Source organism: Andrographis paniculata, unplaced genomic scaffold, assembly GCF_009805555.1.
Source record: "Andrographis paniculata isolate CXL003 unplaced genomic scaffold, ASM980555v1 Contig36END, whole genome shotgun sequence".
Classification (NCBI taxonomy): Eukaryota; Viridiplantae; Streptophyta; class Magnoliopsida; order Lamiales; family Acanthaceae; genus Andrographis; species Andrographis paniculata.
In genome coordinates, this window is record NW_026137569.1 from 1151240 (window position 1) to 1167057 (window position 15818).

The 15818-nt window shown below is 38.5% G+C and overlaps 4 protein-coding genes across 7 annotated transcripts; 1 reads left to right on the forward strand and 3 right to left on the reverse strand.

Moving 5' to 3' along the window:
* Nucleotides 1–894: 894 nt before the first annotated feature.
* Nucleotides 895–1492, forward strand: LOC127249777 (uncharacterized). Its single transcript, XM_051272765.1, has one exon. The coding sequence runs from the start codon at nt 1034–1036 to the stop codon at nt 1355–1357; it is 324 nt and encodes a 107-aa protein (XP_051128722.1). The 5' UTR covers nt 895–1033; the 3' UTR covers nt 1358–1492.
* A 45-nt stretch (nt 1493–1537) lies between these two features.
* On the reverse strand, nt 1538–4283 carry LOC127249776 (secretory carrier-associated membrane protein 1-like). Its single transcript, XM_051272764.1, has 13 exons — nt 3998–4283; nt 3470–3532; nt 3241–3330; nt 3097–3159; nt 2904–2937; nt 2700–2822; nt 2536–2598; nt 2365–2458; nt 2240–2285; nt 2087–2154; nt 1960–2008; nt 1818–1883; nt 1538–1743 (listed from the first exon to the last, which is right to left on the reverse strand). Exons 1-13 carry the CDS (start codon nt 4055–4057, stop codon nt 1657–1659), a joined length of 906 nt encoding a protein of 301 aa, XP_051128721.1. The 5' UTR covers nt 4058–4283; the 3' UTR covers nt 1538–1656.
* A 502-nt stretch (nt 4284–4785) lies between these two features.
* LOC127249822 (uncharacterized) lies at nt 4786–9427 on the reverse strand. Of its 2 annotated transcripts, XM_051272836.1 has the most exons (6): nt 9382–9427; nt 8829–9247; nt 7866–7915; nt 7570–7647; nt 6339–7218; nt 4786–5376 (listed from the first exon to the last, which is right to left on the reverse strand). In XM_051272836.1, exons 2-6 carry the CDS (start codon nt 8985–8987, stop codon nt 4855–4857), a joined length of 1689 nt encoding a protein of 562 aa, XP_051128793.1. In that variant the 5' UTR covers nt 8988–9247; nt 9382–9427; the 3' UTR covers nt 4786–4854. The 2 variants fall into 2 exon arrangements, with proteins under 2 accessions (XP_051128793.1, XP_051128794.1); XM_051272837.1 differs by having other exon boundaries at nt 8829–9409.
* A 275-nt stretch (nt 9428–9702) lies between these two features.
* LOC127249747 (katanin p80 WD40 repeat-containing subunit B1 homolog KTN80.1) lies at nt 9703–15718 on the reverse strand. Of its 3 annotated transcripts, XM_051272701.1 has the most exons (18): nt 15463–15718; nt 15121–15305; nt 14430–14560; nt 13707–13824; nt 13319–13545; nt 13056–13229; nt 12858–12932; nt 12631–12774; nt 12351–12528; nt 11736–12263; nt 11590–11646; nt 11206–11513; nt 10880–10996; nt 10689–10763; nt 10501–10613; nt 10300–10416; nt 10137–10205; nt 9703–10058 (listed from the first exon to the last, which is right to left on the reverse strand). In XM_051272701.1, the coding sequence occupies exons 2-18, from the start codon at nt 15143–15145 to the stop codon at nt 9998–10000; spliced, it is 2517 nt and encodes an 838-aa protein (XP_051128658.1). In that variant the 5' UTR covers nt 15146–15305; nt 15463–15718; the 3' UTR covers nt 9703–9997. The 3 variants fall into 3 exon arrangements, with proteins under 3 accessions (XP_051128658.1, XP_051128659.1, XP_051128657.1); XM_051272702.1 differs by lacking the exon at nt 15463–15718 and having other exon boundaries at nt 11736–12257; nt 15121–15435; XM_051272700.1 differs by lacking the exon at nt 15463–15718 and having other exon boundaries at nt 15121–15435.
* Between the last annotated feature and the right edge of the window lie 100 nt (nt 15719–15818).

Sequence of the window (15818 nt, forward strand, 5' to 3'; positions counted from 1 at the left end):
GTGTTCTTGGAGCTATAGTTTATGTATGTTGTTAGTATTTTGTGTTGCAACTTGTGGGTCTTTTTTTATTGTGTGTCTCACAATTAATTATCAAAGTGGCAATTAATTTTATTAAATTAAAATAAAGCAAACTCAATGATATGGGCATCTTCTTGTTGGGTTCACACTTCACACGTTCCTAAAGAATGTCGCTTTCACACTGGACGGAAATTGTTTTTTAATAATAATTATTATTATTGTTGTTTATTTCATGGTTGTGTCTAAATGTAACAATGATAATGATATAATATTGTTTGTTATTTTGAATTTGTCATTTTCAGTTGTTTGTTTCCGACACTACCACTACATTCTATTTTTAGTAAAGATTATTAATAAAATTACCAGTTTGAATGTAGCCTAATCAACATATTTTATTTGTAGCTATAAAAAAATTAGTTACAATTACTTAAACTAAGTGTAATAAAGAAATTTTCTGTAATGGCACACATATTATTTTTTAATATTGCAAATCTCTCTCTCTCTCTATATATATATATATATATAGATATATATTATATTATATTATATTAAATCAAGTTTAATAAAGTATATCAATATAAAATGATTTCATATATAGAGTCAAATTTTATAAAATATATAAATATATATACATATTAATTAGTAGGATCACAATTGTATTGCATAAAAAGTTTTTCACCCAATTCATTTTTTTCTTCGAATATATTTAAAAAATAATCTAAAAATAACCCCTAATATATAATGCATGTCTATCCCCTCAATTGAGATAACGATACTCATAAATAATTTCTCTTCTTCTTCTTTCAATAACAGTTACAGTCAGTTACAATTGCAACTACTACTTATTTACACCAGTGGCGTAGAAAGTCCTAGGATCCCCCAAGGAAAGGAACTCCCAACACCCAACCACTCATCCTTCTAACTCTTATTAATTGCTAACAACCCCCTTGACTTGTATTTAATCCTTTATTCGACTCCCCAATTCACCCCTCACTCACCATTTACCAAAGCCATAATGAAGAAGCTCTCTATCGTTGTCACTTTACTCCTACTCATTGCCGTCTCCGCCGCCGCCGGCGACGACAGCTCCGGCATGGACGGAATAATCTTCGGGCCGGGAATGGGGTTCGGCGTACCAGGCTTGGGGCCCGTAAGCGGCTTCGTGAGGCCCACCGTCGTCTGCAGAGAGAAAGGCCCCTGTTACCGGAAAAAGCTGACGTGTCCCCGCAAATGCTTCAGGTCCTTCAACCGCTCCGGCAAGGGATACGGCTACGGCGGCGGCGGCGGCGGCTGCACCATGGATTGTAAGAACAAGTGCATCGCTTCTTGCTCTAAGTAACTCAATCAATTAACCTCAATATATATATATACATACATACATATACATATATTATATTTACATTGCTGAAGTTTCGATCATTTCCATAACATTACAGAGAAACATTTGAATAGTGAAATTGATTCGAAATTGCTTTGGAACATGAACGAGATGTCTTAGACAGACAATGTATGTTCACTAAAAAAATGGTTGCAACAAAAAATTATGTCCTAACACGAAGAAGAAATCGATCACTAAGCATCTATATGTTATTGTAAGAGTCGAAAATGTTATATGATCGCCGGCAGCATTCTCCGGCGTTACGCCGCAGCTCTCATGACGCCGCGGGCAGCTTCGCGCTTCATCTGCGCCGCTTTGCCGCTGCCTCGGAAATAATTGAACACTTCCTACAAATTTTAGTTCCGTTTAGACAGAAGTTTTTGGAAATTTTGAAAATAGTAAAAAGTTAGCGCATTTGGACCTGTATGAGCCAAATGCTTACGAGTGCCTCGACGCAGAACAGTCCGAAGCCGATGAAGTAAAAAATCTGCGCGAGCAGCCGATGTTTTAGCAGAGTAACAACGTATGTATTTTAGTATGAGTCCGCTCGGACAGGAACTTACTCCGACTAAAGAATGATTGCCTACGAGATCTATAGCCGGCAGGATACCTCTGTAAGAAAGGCGATTTGTAATAAGATGCGATCGCGAAAAATTAGAGAGATCGAATGAAATCGATGCGAATGCTTACGAAAGAGATTTTCCTTTGAAAACTATCGGCGGCGCGACTGCAGCGAAGATACAGAAGCCGATGTGAAGCTGTAATAAGAAGCGACGAAAGGCTGCATATGTTCATTCAGTCGAAGACAGGAATACGTATCGAATATGTAAGCTAGAAATTTACGGGGTAAGCCAGGAAGAACCATCCGAACTTGAAAGTGCTTTCGTTCCTGCGATTGATAAAGATTAGACACAGTTTGTCGATTCATAGCACCTATTGAAAACAGTTTTGCGAGAAAAAACGCAGACCTGAATGCCTGGTAAAGCGGGCGATACCATAAAACGTATCCCCCGGGAACTCCCGATATCAAGTAGATAACAGCAAGAAGCCAAATTGTTGGATCTAGCAGACATATAAAGAGGTCAGGAAATTCGACAACAACAATAGAAACAAACGTAATTATAAGTATCGATTACAACCTCCGAGTCTAATCCATGCTGTGGTCACGGCTACGACGTTCCATAGAAGCGTAAATACAAGCCCTGATCGATCGCCAACAGGCAATGTGTCACCAGTCGTGTTTATGGCGCGCAAAATACTCAAATAATTATAATAATAAAGCTTTGACGACAGATTGACATACCTAAAAATGTACCGAATGCTACATACTGCATCCTCTGAACATGGGAAGGTATTTCGTTCGCAATATCGTGATGAATGATAGGGAAGAACGGAGGCCAGTTTTTGTCCTCTAGAACTATACCGGCTGAGAACAAGCGAAGACTTCGAATAAAATGTACACAAAAACTGCGAAGTAACAGAAAGATCAACTAAGAAAACAGAGCACCTCGAGCAGCTGCCTCTTCTTTCTGCTTTATCTCCTGCAAAGAATCGATCATTAGTATGTTCTACATAATCAATGTGCACAAGACGAGTTTGCGCAAGTCTGTTTCGAACTAAATTCTACGGTTTATGCTAAATAAGTAGCAAGTTTACGCAATACGATTACTAAAAGACTTAAAGGAACCATCAAGAATTACCTGTTCCCTCCTTTTCAATTCGGCTTCCTTAGCCTGCAACTCTCTCTCCTTCCTTTTCAGGTCCTGTATTCGAAACTTTCTTGATGAAGATGTTATGAAAGTGACAGAATATATAGGAAAATGAGGGGAAAAAACATCGCATACGGAATATTTATCTCGAGAGATATCATCTGCAGCTGTAGGATTGCGAAAATCAGCAGGCTCCGAAGGAAGGGGTGAAAGGCTTGAGGTAGTCTGAATCGACGTAATACAATCAAAGTTACATGAAAAGAATAACAATTGTGAATTAAAATTCAAATGTATCTATAGATATTAGAAGTGAAATTTGATAAACAGAGTACTAAAACATGTTTGATTGTAGGAAGATACTTACTGTGGTAAAAAATGAGCCTCCAGAAAACTTCGACTGATTGGAGGATTCTCCTTTCGCTCCATCCTGGATTCAGAAAAGTGTTTGAAGATTCAGTAGCAGGCTACAGATCAAAAACTAAATGCCAGGAGATTTCCAAAAGAGAGTTATATTAGCAGCTTCGAGTTATGTTTGCACATAAATTGTCATGGCAATGTTGAAGAAATTTTTTCGCATCAAACACCAACAATGATGCTCAATGATAACCGCAATTCGTCATGAAAGTGAATATAACTTTCCATGGATTCGAAGAAGGTTTATTCTTCATCAGCTAGATTTTTCTATTATGCTTTTATGGTAAAAATCCAGTAAGGATAAATGATCGTTGATTTCGAGCATGGATGTTGTAGAACTTTAACGAAAGCATCCTTGTTCTATGAGAATCTAGAAATTACGTATCGTGAATCCAATTAGGTTAAAAATAAAAACAAAAAATCCATGGCATGCAATCGAATTGACAATAGGAAAACAATTTTAGGCGAATGATCTTACAGAGAAGGGATTAACTTCATCTCCTCCATCGAAAGGGTTGGTATCGGAACGGCCCGCCATTACAGTCACCTCGATTGGATTGGATTGGATTCCTTTCCACACACAACAAATATAAATTTGATAGATATATATCCTGAGATTTGGATACTGCAATTGGAATATTGGTGTAGAAAATCGAGGATTTGAATGCAAAAAATGAGATATTCTAGAGAAAGAAATTCGGTATCAGAAAAGAGGATCGAGGAGTGCGTGCGATCTCGCCAGCTGCGAACAGCCAAGAGTTGCTAAGAAGGAGATGAACGACGTCATGAATTGATCACATTCCGCATATGTTGCAAATAATAATAAATAGAAAATAAAAACCAAATAAAATGGAGAGCATACAACGCTTTCATTAGACCTAAAAATGAATATAAGTTATAGTATAAAATCTATTGTTGAGTTAACTGCTTTTAGTAAAGTTCATCAAATTTATTTTTTAGTAATTGAATATATCAATTAGAAGAATAAAATATAAATAAAATTTTCAATATAATATATATATATATATAGAAACACAATTCCTTCGGCTGTTTTCTTGTTTTTTTTTTAATAAAAAATTAAGTTTTATTATTATTATAGATTTTCACATACTAATTATAGTGTTGCTTAATTAACCTCAGTTAGTTCGTTACAGCAGTGTACTGTTAATTATATATTATATATTGTTTTTTATTAATATAAAAGATGTCTCTGTAGAAACTATTATTATATAGCTAAGTTAATATTGTTATTTGTATTGTATTGAAATAAAATGTGAACCATTGTCATCTCTAAAAATCGATTAATTACATTATATTACAGTGACGAATAAATTCTTAATTTCTAAATCTTTTTCGCTGTCTCGAATGAACAATTTTATGGTGTGTACCGACCGGGAGCAGGTCAGTCTTAACCTTAACCTCACCCACTCTTTTCACACCTTTCTTAACATTAACTAATGAATTCACTTCACTAGTTTCAGATTCACATGGTGTTTCTTTCAATTTTCGGGCAGCCCATTCTCCGGACTCAGGTCGAAGACAAGGGCGAGGACGAGGGCGTGCACTTCTTGGCTTCACAGGAGCGTTGAAAGGCGGAAGAAATGGCGGGGAAGAAGCTTCTTTGCAAGATTCCATGCTGCAATGTTGTCTGTATTCTTCCATGACCAAGTTTCGGAGAGCGAATGCGGATTTGTATTCGCGAGTGCGTCTCGAGTAGAACACGAGGGCATTGTTTGCGAGCAGAAGCAAGTCCCGGAAGAGTTCCTTCACACTTGCTATCGATTTCCCGGCGATTTTTGATCTCACTGTGTCCATGTCCAAATGTTGCTTGACGACCCGTCTGTACCTCGCGCGTTTCTGTGTGTCGAAAACATTTGTATACGTAGTTTGATTAGTAGAATGTAGCTCGAACTCGAAATGGCTCTTGGTCTTGTATTAAACGAATCGGATAGCTTGAGAGTCAAACTGACTTGAGATTCGTAACTCGTTACGGACAACTCCAATCATACACTAAATATGAAATTTGGTGCACAAAATGGAGATAAATTTCTCAAATGCACTCCATATTTAGTGAAAATGCTACAGTATAACACCAAAAATTGTATCGTACCGTAGCATTTCCATTTTTGGTGTTATCTTCTGTTTTTTTTTTTTTTTTTTGAATTTTTAAAATTTTTGTATGTTAATTTTTTTAAAAAATAATATTAATTGTAGATTTTAAAAGATAATTTAAACTAATATATAAAATAAAACATTCGAAGAATTTTTTTTTGGAGTAAAAAATAGAATTGTTGATTTAAATAAAAATAATATAACTATATTTTTAGAGTTAAATTATACAGTTGGTGGATTGAAAATACCTAACACCACTATTGAACTCATTTTTAGAGAGAGAAACAAACTGAACTTAGATTTCAAAAATTATTATTTTTATAAAATCGGTTGAGCTGGTTAGTAATGACATATTTGTATCATTTTATATATTGATATAATACACTCCCAAATAGAAAAAAAAAAAAGTAAATAATATGATATTTTATTTTAATAAAGAAAACAATTTTTTAGTAACAAACAAATAAAAAATGTTAAGCATATTTTTTTATATCAAAATATTTAATTATAATAAATTATGAATAAAATAAAATATGAAATTATATTAAAATATATATATTATGTGTAAAATTTGATTGAAGTTTTGAATTCTGAGTCTAATGAGCCCGAGCACAATTTTAGCTCAAATCCTAAACGAACCGAGTCGAATGTGTTAGTACACGTTCGAGTCGAGCTCGCTCGGCTCGTTTACCAGCTCTAGTCCGTACCTGGCTGTCCATTCGATGCCGGAAAACTGTAGCAGCTTCGCTGCTCGCAATCGACTTGAATATGTCCCTCACGGCGGGTTCTTTCGCAGTTGCCTTCGGTGCAGTCGATGCCCCGTTAGATGGATCGACAATATCGCTCTCCTCGATGCTCCCGTCTTCGATGCTCGGAATATTACAAGGCCTAATGTTGTCTTGATTACGACTCTTCCTCTTAGGAATCGGAACATCCTTTGATGATAGAATGTTGTCGCTCTCTCGGATATCTCCTTTAATTCTCTTCGTTTTTAATTCACTTCCAGAACACCTACTGTTGTCGATCTTCCTCTTGACTGCCGGATTACTATCTTTCCTGTTGTCGATCTTCGTTTTGATTGTTGGATTACTATCTTTCTTGTTGTCGATCTTCCTTTTGGCTTTCGGATTACGATCTTTCGTTTTCTCATTAGACGTACCGTTGGAAGATGTAATGTTGTCGTTTTTTACTAACCTTTTATTGTCGTCCTCCCTCTTCTCAGTCGATAAGTCATTACAAGGCTCGGCCTTGTCAATCTCCGCGTCGATCCCTTCTTTCACCGTCTGATGACATATCTTCCGCTTCCTCTGACTTCGTTGTTTTCTTCTTACAGTTGCATAACTAGCGACTACTCCATTCTCCAAGCTGAACTCTTTGCCCTGCTTCGAAACATCAGGTTTCGCATAAGCCTCCACATCACGGCGCGCCGGAAGACAAGCTGTTGTTGTTCGGAGATCAGCAGAGGTTTTTTCATCCTTTGATGTCTCTTTGCAGACAGACTTCCTGTTGTCATCCGAATTCAACACAGGCCGAGGCGATTCAGTTCGTCTCTCAGCCTTCAAAGACTTAATTTTCGACTCAAGTGACCTGAAAACACAGTCGCGTTAAAAATTTTCAAAGCAATGGAGAGACAAGTTGCGTTTAATAACAAAAAGAAAACAATTACGACGAGGACTTCAACCAGCTACAGCATAAGTAATCAACAAACTTAAGTGCGCACAGATGTTATACATGAAACTACTACGAAACATTTAGTAGGCTAGAAACTCGGCAAAATCTTGAATAAGAACAAACTCAACAAGCCTGATTTTCAAAAATAGTGAATCCCAAATTCTCAGACCATATCTGTATACGAGGATGAATTCGAGCAGGTAAAACAAAACCAGGCAGTAAATTTAGTTTCATATGCTTTTTGCAAAAATGTTCATTTGTGCTAACCCTATTGAATCTTCAGATTTCGCGAGTTCTCGCTTCAGCTCAGCCACCCGTTGCTTTTTCAGCTCTTCAAATAGGCCCCTGAGGTATTTTTCAGTTGTCAATTAACTTCACACAACCTCAAACAAGCGAAACGAAAATAGAGAAAAACAGGGAGCGAAATGGAGAAGAAGAACATTTTAAACTACTCTAAACATTCGGGAAGAGAAGGTGAAGTCTTAGAAGGATTATCACAAAACTAGTCTTATCCAGACATAAAGAATGGAACTCAAATTGTAAGAAAGCCATATAAAACTTACGTCGAATCAGCATAACGCTTTTGCAGATCCTCGAACTTGGCTTTACACCTCTGCAAAATTACAGCAGGATTTTGATATTTACCAAACATATGAAAACTGTACGACATAGCAAGAGTAAACAGATCAAGAAAATATGCACAAGCACAAAATCATTACACAATTCTTAGCAATGTTTGGTTTCACATTCGTCTTTACAATAAAAAAAAAAAAGTGAATCTATAAAACAACACTTGCCATTATAGCAAATTAATCATCATTAGTACTTTTGATCCCTAAAAAGCTTAAAATCAAACATATCCCCTCATCACATATTGTGACACATCAAACGCAACAAATTTCATAACCACAAGCCAAACATCCTGCCACAGTGGTCCTAATATAGCCACAACATTCACACGTATTCGTATTTAGAAAAAATTTCCCTAATCAATCATTTTCGCCCTTGCGAACAAGACATCACATGAAATCGATTTCCATGACCAACCCTAACTACAATACCAATTCACAGCCATTAAAAAAAACAGAAGTAATAGGCAACAACACCCCACCCCCGCACCCCACCTTTCTCCCTCATCAATGCCTGCCATATAGCCCAAAAGAAAGGCACAAGTTCTTGCCAAAAGATTGACAAAGACAGAGACCAACCAACCCCTTTTATCCATTAATGAATCCACACAACTCCAAGTCAACCTAATTGGGATCAAAATCGAAATTATGTCGACGCCATTTATGTACATCAATTCTCTCATTTGAAAAAATACATGTGGCAATTTGGATATGATTTTCCCCAATTTTTCCCATACGAGAGCAGACCAAAGCCCTAATCCTCAAAAGGAACGTAACTCTCCTCCCAATCCATCATGCATGCATAATTAGCAGATTTTTAAATTTCAAACAAAATTACCAAATGTAAACACACAATACATGTGCGTATAAAATAATCGATGCATTAACTAAATGAACCTCGGGGGTGAAGAAGGAATGGGGATGAAGGGTTCGAACACGAAGCTCCGACGCGACCACGTTCCAATCTCGAGTGCCGTGCCTCACCACAGCCCCGCCCAGGATAAGCTCCTCCCACGTGCCCCACGCGTTCGCCGGCACCGCCGCCGCGGTGACCATCGCCGTCCACGTGTACGGAAATATCGGAGGGGAAAAAAGTGGAATTGTGGGTTAAATAGGAAAAGGATGTTCTAGGTTTTTTTTGTTTTATTTGGTGGGTGGTTTTTTATGGTATTACTACGAAACAATAGGGGAAAATCGCGAAAGGTTGTATCGTCGTTGATTCAAACGATTCGGGAGACAGAATAAAAAACTGTTCGAGAAGGGCGCGGAGAAAAACGAGGAGAGCAGAGAGGATACTTTGAAGAAATTGATGGGATCTGCAACAATGGCGAATTACGTGACGTCAAAAACCCAAGCGCGAAAATCGAAGAGTGCGCGCGAATATACAAATTATATATATCCATCCAAGAATATGGTACATTTATAATAGATATATATAGGTTTGGCTTACCTTAAATCTCTCCAAATTGTAAAATCCATATCCGCCATGGAATAATATCCTTATTCAGTTCAAATACTGATTCTGCAGATTAAGATTATATTTCTAGGGCGGATTATTGTTTCTGAAAGGGCCCGGGACCAAGACTCCAGATCCCACGTCATTAAATTAAGTGGGACCCACTTTGGCTATAATTTAACAACACGATTATATATGAATTGAATTAATAAACACGACTTCATACGATACATTAGAACCGATTTCATCTCATAATAATATTACAATCGATCTCATATTATTTCAAACAATTCTCCAAAATCTGAGGCACAAAAATACATCAATCAATAGAATCTGAATTTAAGATATAATTTAGCTGCCAAATTTTTTCAGAGTAAAGACAGAGACATACATACAACGGCAGATAATTTACAGGGAAACCTGCTGCTCAAAATGGACAACAATGGCTGCATTATATGTATCTATATATAGATATATCTCTATATCCAACAACACAGACAACCTTAAAAACATCCAGCATGACAAAATTTCAGTATGCCTGATGTAAATCTAATTAGGAGAAGACGATGGATCGAATACCGAATGCCGAATTCCAATCGCCAGCCCGTCGCTAAGCTTGTTGGAGTACAAGGTTTAATTGTTGCGCGAATCTCGCTATAGAACCTCCCTTCCTACAATGCCGAGAACATAAGAGTCGTTAAGGACGAAGAACGCTGTTCCTGTGCTTAGAAAGAAATGTTTATACTCACTCGACAAGTTCGGGGAGTTTTTCGCATATGTCCTGAAGGTTCGCGTAGCACTGCTTGCAGCATTCGCGCCTGTGACGAAAGAAAACAACAAACTTTTCAGAATTAGCGCAACATATGGCAATTCGAATACTGATTTTATATGTTCGCAAAAGGACATCAGTACCTCTCTTCTGCATGAAGATCGACACCGACTCCCGGAGGTGCTGAAACCGTCGAATAAACCGTTGCGCCGAACACTGCGACCAACTTCAGAAGCATCTCCAAAGAAACGGTAACGTGCCTGCCCGTAAAAACATTTTTTTTAATACCCCGTTTCCCATTTATTGGTAAATAGAGGTGTTGTCCGAATATTAGAGAAAGTTACCGTTCGACTTTGCTTTCCAACAATCGTAAAAGCACCGGAAGTATGCAAGAAAATAGGTCCAATGTAATCTTATCCAACCTTTCGATGAGAATGCCAACTACGTCAGTCTGTACCTGCTTGAGCGAAAACATGTAATGAAAACTTCGGTTGTAATGAAATTATATGGTCCGAAAATGAGAAATACCCACCGAATGGTCAGGCAGTTTCTTCACGGCATTTACAGCGCCCTTAAGATCATTCCTCTCCCAAAAATGCCGTACGACCTGCGCGACAATGAGTGTAGTTAAGAAATGTATTATTACAAAGCGCAAGTAACAGCAGCCAAAATTAACCGAATCACAGCTAAAGCACGTGCCGATAGAATTTCCACAAAAATTACCTGTAACTTTGTCAACCGGGACCTAAACGTGCTCAATAGCACATCATGATTTTGCATTAGATTCTCGATGACGTTATCATCATTCAGCGCCGACTCTTCCCTTGCTACGTCACGATTCTGCATAAAATGATCACGTCTATATCAGCTTAAAGCATTTTAGGTAACATTGTCGCCCGGCATAACCAAATTGATCGCGCTTCAGTGTGTATTCGAAAAACTAGTTAAGATAAAGATCGATAAAAAGAAAGATAGATTGTTCAAAAGTTCAGTAACCGAGATGAGAAAATCAGGCAATGCAGCGAAAGTAAAATTCAAGAAAGTTCTACCTGAGACAGCGGAGTTTCAAAAGCAGATCCATTACCGGTCTTTGGAGTCGATGGAGTCTCTGGAGATTCGGCGCTCACACGAGATCTTCTATCAGGCTTTTGAATTCGGAGATTTTCCCGTAGTTCGGATCTTATGTTGGGCCTCGGAATTCGAGGAGTTTCCAGAGGTTCGGCGGTTGCACCAGATTCTTTCTCGGTCTTTTGAATCGAAGGAGGTTCCGGAGACTCGGGAGTCACAGTAGTATAAAGCTTTTCCTTCTTTTCGAATCTTTCGACCAAACTGCGAGTCCTTCCATGCACAACAGAAACTGCCAGTATCGAAGCAAGTGAATAAGTACAAAACCATTTCTTATTTACGACAAGAAAACGACATTAAATAGCAACCTCCATTAACAACTTTCACGGGATTCGCCACCTCATTGGAATCTGCAGCCTGATCGCCTGAAACGAAAACTAAATCAACACAGGGACTTGAACGAATGAACACCCGTATTAAATCAAAGAGGGTAATAACTAACGAATTTGCATACCAGATGCTGTTTCTGATGATGATGTATCTAAAGTTTCTGCGACGTCTTCTATATTCGATTGCTTCTGCACAACAGGTCTGTTCGACGGTTTCCCCTCGGATGATTCCTTAGCATTTTCATTGGCAACCACTCTATTATGGATGTCTAAATCTTTCTTAACACCTGAATAAGGTTTCGAATTTTCAGAAGGCAAAGAGTCGAGAGAAACCGACATCCTATCCATCCCGAAGCGGGGCCTTCGGCCATGAGACAGCCTGGCAGACATTCCACTGCTGGCTTTAGCTGGGGCCACGGATTCCCGTCGAGACCCGACGGAGTCTTTTCCATCGGGACTGTCGCGCGGCACAATGTTGGGAATAACGAGAGATCTGTTCTTTACGGTTGCATTTGCTTTCACAGGCTGATTTGTAACAGCGCCACGCTTCTGAATTGCGGCGCTAGTGACATCCTTGGAATCGGAGGAACGTACAACCTTAGGAGTATCGACAGGGTCGACAGTCTTTGGAGAAACAGAATTTACGCCTGCAACTTCACACATGTTGAACATTACGCGTAGTGTCGAGTTGAAAAAATGATGCGAAAAGATGAAAGCGACATGCATGTATAAATACTCACGGTCAACGTATATAGTTTTAATTTCCTTGGACTCACTATCTTGGGCATCGGACTGGTCGTTTGACTTTGACTTTACGCAGCTTTCGTCGCTCTCCAGAGGACTTTCCTCATTATCGCCTTTCTGCTCGGCGGGGTTATGTTCGTCGGTTGCTGATCTTGTACCGTATGGCTCGATAAGCTAACAATAAAATGGTACTTGAATGAATAAGGAATAGGCTTCAAGAATGAAAACAGACAAAAAAATCGAAGAAAAATAAATGACAGTGAACAATCAAAATACCGAAACATCGGCCACCCAAACTGCAACTGAATTTTCATAATATGCACCGCCTAAAAGTTTCCCGTCATGTATGCAAAGATCTCCGAGCGAAGACCAGCCCATATCAACAGAATCATGGCAAATTACAGGTTCCCATGAGTAAACCTGGAAGTCGAGATAGATTGGTCACTGAAAAAACATTTTCGACAAAATGGAAAACCAAAGAAATTTAGGGTTCAAAAAACGACCTTTAGGCTGTCGTCTAGTCCACAAAAGAGTGTTCTTCCATCCGGGTGAAATGCAATTGATCTTACACCGGTAGCCTGAGCGAGGAAACGTACAAATTTTAGAAAAATGGAACACTTCAAGAGCAATAATCAGCATACAATAATCGTGTAAATGCAGCTTTGAAATCATACGAGTGGAATCGAGTAAATTCAAAATACCTCTCGTCTGGCAGATCCAATCATCTCGAATGTCTCCAGATCCCAAAATTTGACTGTTTTATCTGCTGAACCTGTCGCTAATAAAAACTCGAGAGGATGGAATTCTATTGATCGAATATGTCCTTCATGGAATTTAAAATCGTGCAAAAGTTTCCCAGCTGTCAGGTCCCAAACCTGTGCAAATAAAAAAATGTTTTACAACTGAGCAGGGCGTAAAAGAATGAATTACAGTTATATTGTCCAAGAAACGGAGGCAGCAATACCTTCACAACATTATCGAAACCACCAGAGACTACCCAACGGCCATCAGGAGTGAATCTTATAGTACTTATCCCTCGAGTATGACCCTTATACGTATGGATGCACCCTTTCTTTCTGATATCCCATATCTTCAAATTAGTATCCATGGAACCCGATGCAAAAAACTCACCAAATGGATGGAATTCAACAGCAGTGCAATACGATCTGTGTCCCGTAAGAGTGCGAACCACTAGAGTTCAAGAACATTATCAGACAGAACGATGTTGTCATCAGTCGGGCAGAGGTCATAAATAGAAACATAGCAAATGAAAATCCTAATTTATACTAACAAAAGAAACCACATTTATATTCGTCAAATAATATGCATTCGAATTTAGTAAATGAACTTACTTTTTGTCTCTTCCAAATCCCATAACTTTATGGCTCCAGAGGAAGATCCAGCTACGACCAAAACCTCCGCGGAATCAAAAGCCGCAGACTCAACTGGACTCGTGTGGCCACACAGGCTCTGCAATAATCAGAGGCCAAATCCTTTAGTTTTACCCAAAAAGAGATAACAAAAGTAGTCGGTAATGATAAAATATGCAACGGAACATTGCAACAGAATACAAGTGCAAAGATAAAACCGAAGTTGACAAAGATTCGCATAACGAGTGAAAAAGGTCAACTCTTATTTAGCAAACAGCAGCGATTTTTCGTGTCCCATTAAAACGATAAATGGCCATAAAGAATAAAATATCTCTCATTAATATTCACATTCTGCCATTTCACTGCTCAGAATGTGAAATGACAAAAACATTCGGTAATTACACATATTAATAATACAAGATCATTCAAGATTGAACTAGCCACGTCGCTCATCTAGTAACAGGCCTTTTATACAAGTAGTCACAACGGCGTTTACTTAGTAACTAAATTTGCCAGATATTTATAAAGATATTTCCTCTACGTTATCGGCCACGTCATTTAATATGGCACAGCCATTGACAATTGCATCACAACATAATCTACAAAGCTCGGAGGATCTTGATTGGTTAAACTAAACTACATAACTCCATATTTGTCGGTAGCGCCAAAATAAATGCTAAATTTCACAATGATTACTGAACTAACCGCGACAGATGTTGGCTTTCCAATAGACCAAAGATTCACTTTCTGATCATCGCCACCTGTAATGAAAACTCGACAATTCTTTTTCCCGAAGCTCAAACAGTTTACATTCCCCGCATGTGCGACAAATTCCTCTAAATCACACTGAGTCAAAGAAAGAACAATTTGCAGGAAGAAGAATAATGCAAGATTCGACAAGAAATCTCCAACATAAGTTCAAGAAACTATCATCAGCTAAGTATGAACAGATCCACCTAAAACATAAACAAAGATTCGAAAAATATAATGCAAACAATAAGAGGCAGCAATCCCAGAATGAAACACATATATCATCATCATGTCACATTGCAATTACCAAATCTAACTGATGTCATCAATCATAAACCAAAAATCTTAACAATAAGCATTATGAGCTGAAACTCCCAATCAGCCATGAAAGTAGAAGAAGAAGACGACTTGAAGAAAGGAACAACAATCGTCTTCTTCTTCCATTTCTGTATTGCTAATTTTCTTGCCATTCAAACAGAAGGGCACAATCTCAGATCTCTGCAATTCAAACGGAAACCCTAACCACGCAAAATTGAGACCCGATCATCAAAACTGCATCACATTCCACGCACAGAGAGCAAATAAACAAATTAATGGATTCAATCATTTACACAGCTTAAACCCCCAAAATTCCATCAGAGGATACGCAATTTGTAACCACGCTTCGCCATTCTCCCCAAACCAACGCCGGAATCTGCGAACCGGAGTCACGGCGTCGTCGGTCGGTGACCCCACCGAAAAAAACCGAATCCCGAAACCAGAGCGCAGCCACAGACGGACAGGACTACCACAAACAATCTCCACTTCCCAAAAATAGATCAGAAAAAAACCCTGCGAGAAAAATAGGTATGTCCCAAACGGTAACCGCGATTAAAAGGGGAAATGTTTTCTCAGAGCGGAGGAGGGGAGATTTCAACAGTGGCCATCAAGAAAAGAAAGGTATGGCGAAAAGCAGCAAAAAAAATAAAATAAAATACATTAAAAAAACCTGGGACACGCCCACTTTTTTATTCCGCTCTCTTCATATCCTACACAGACGCGCCATGGGATTACATCTACATTTACTGCAGTGATTGACCGACATGAATGCAGACAAAATTCGAGTTATCCCTTCACTGCAATGAAATTCCCTTTATACTGTTTACCCTCTGTCTGGATACGGCCCCCGTTGCAGCATTGCAACAGCTATTTCCAATCATCGCCAGCAATGATTTTCACCCCTCCCGACAAGAGTGCCAAGAATCAATCTTTACACTGGAAAATGGTTAATTTATTGCAACAAGGGGTTTTGCAATTGTCTTTCTTTGCACCCATGACCTGCGGAGACATTCCAACCATGTAAGA

What these genes read in the sequence shown, in the direction of transcription:
- LOC127249777 (XM_051272765.1), top strand. Translation starts at nt 1,034, where the DNA reads ATGAAGAAGCTCTCTATCGTTGTCACTTTACTCCTACTCATTGCCGTC.
- LOC127249776 (XM_051272764.1), bottom strand. Translation starts at nt 4,057, where the DNA reads ATGGCGGGCCGTTCCGATACCAACCCTTTCGATGGAGGAGATGAAGTT. An exon ending in AATTGAAAAGGAGGGAACAG is followed by an intron (nt 2,938 to 3,096) that starts GTAATTCTTGAT and finishes GATTCTTTGCAG; the next exon opens with GAGATAAAGCAGAAAGAAGA. An exon ending in AGCATGGATTAGACTCGGAG is followed by an intron (nt 2,459 to 2,535) that starts GTTGTAATCGAT and finishes TATGTCTGCTAG; the next exon opens with ATCCAACAATTTGGCTTCTT.
- LOC127249822 (XM_051272836.1), bottom strand. Translation starts at nt 8,987, where the DNA reads ATGGTCACCGCGGCGGCGGTGCCGGCGAACGCGTGGGGCACGTGGGAG. An exon ending in AAGCGTTATGCTGATTCGAC is followed by an intron (nt 7,648 to 7,865) that starts GTAAGTTTTATA and finishes AAAATACCTCAG; the next exon opens with GGGCCTATTTGAAGAGCTGA. An exon ending in GGCATCGAATGGACAGCCAG is followed by an intron (nt 5,377 to 6,338) that starts GTACGGACTAGA and finishes TTCGACACACAG; the next exon opens with AAACGCGCGAGGTACAGACG.
- LOC127249747 (XM_051272701.1), bottom strand. Translation starts at nt 15,145, where the DNA reads ATGGCGAAGCGTGGTTACAAATTGC. An exon ending in GAAAGCCAACATCTGTCGCG is followed by an intron (nt 13,825 to 14,429) that starts GTTAGTTCAGTA and finishes TGATTATTGCAG; the next exon opens with AGCCTGTGTGGCCACACGAG. An exon ending in CGTGAAAGTTGTTAATGGAG is followed by an intron (nt 11,514 to 11,589) that starts GTTGCTATTTAA and finishes CGATACTGGCAG; the next exon opens with TTTCTGTTGTGCATGGAAGG.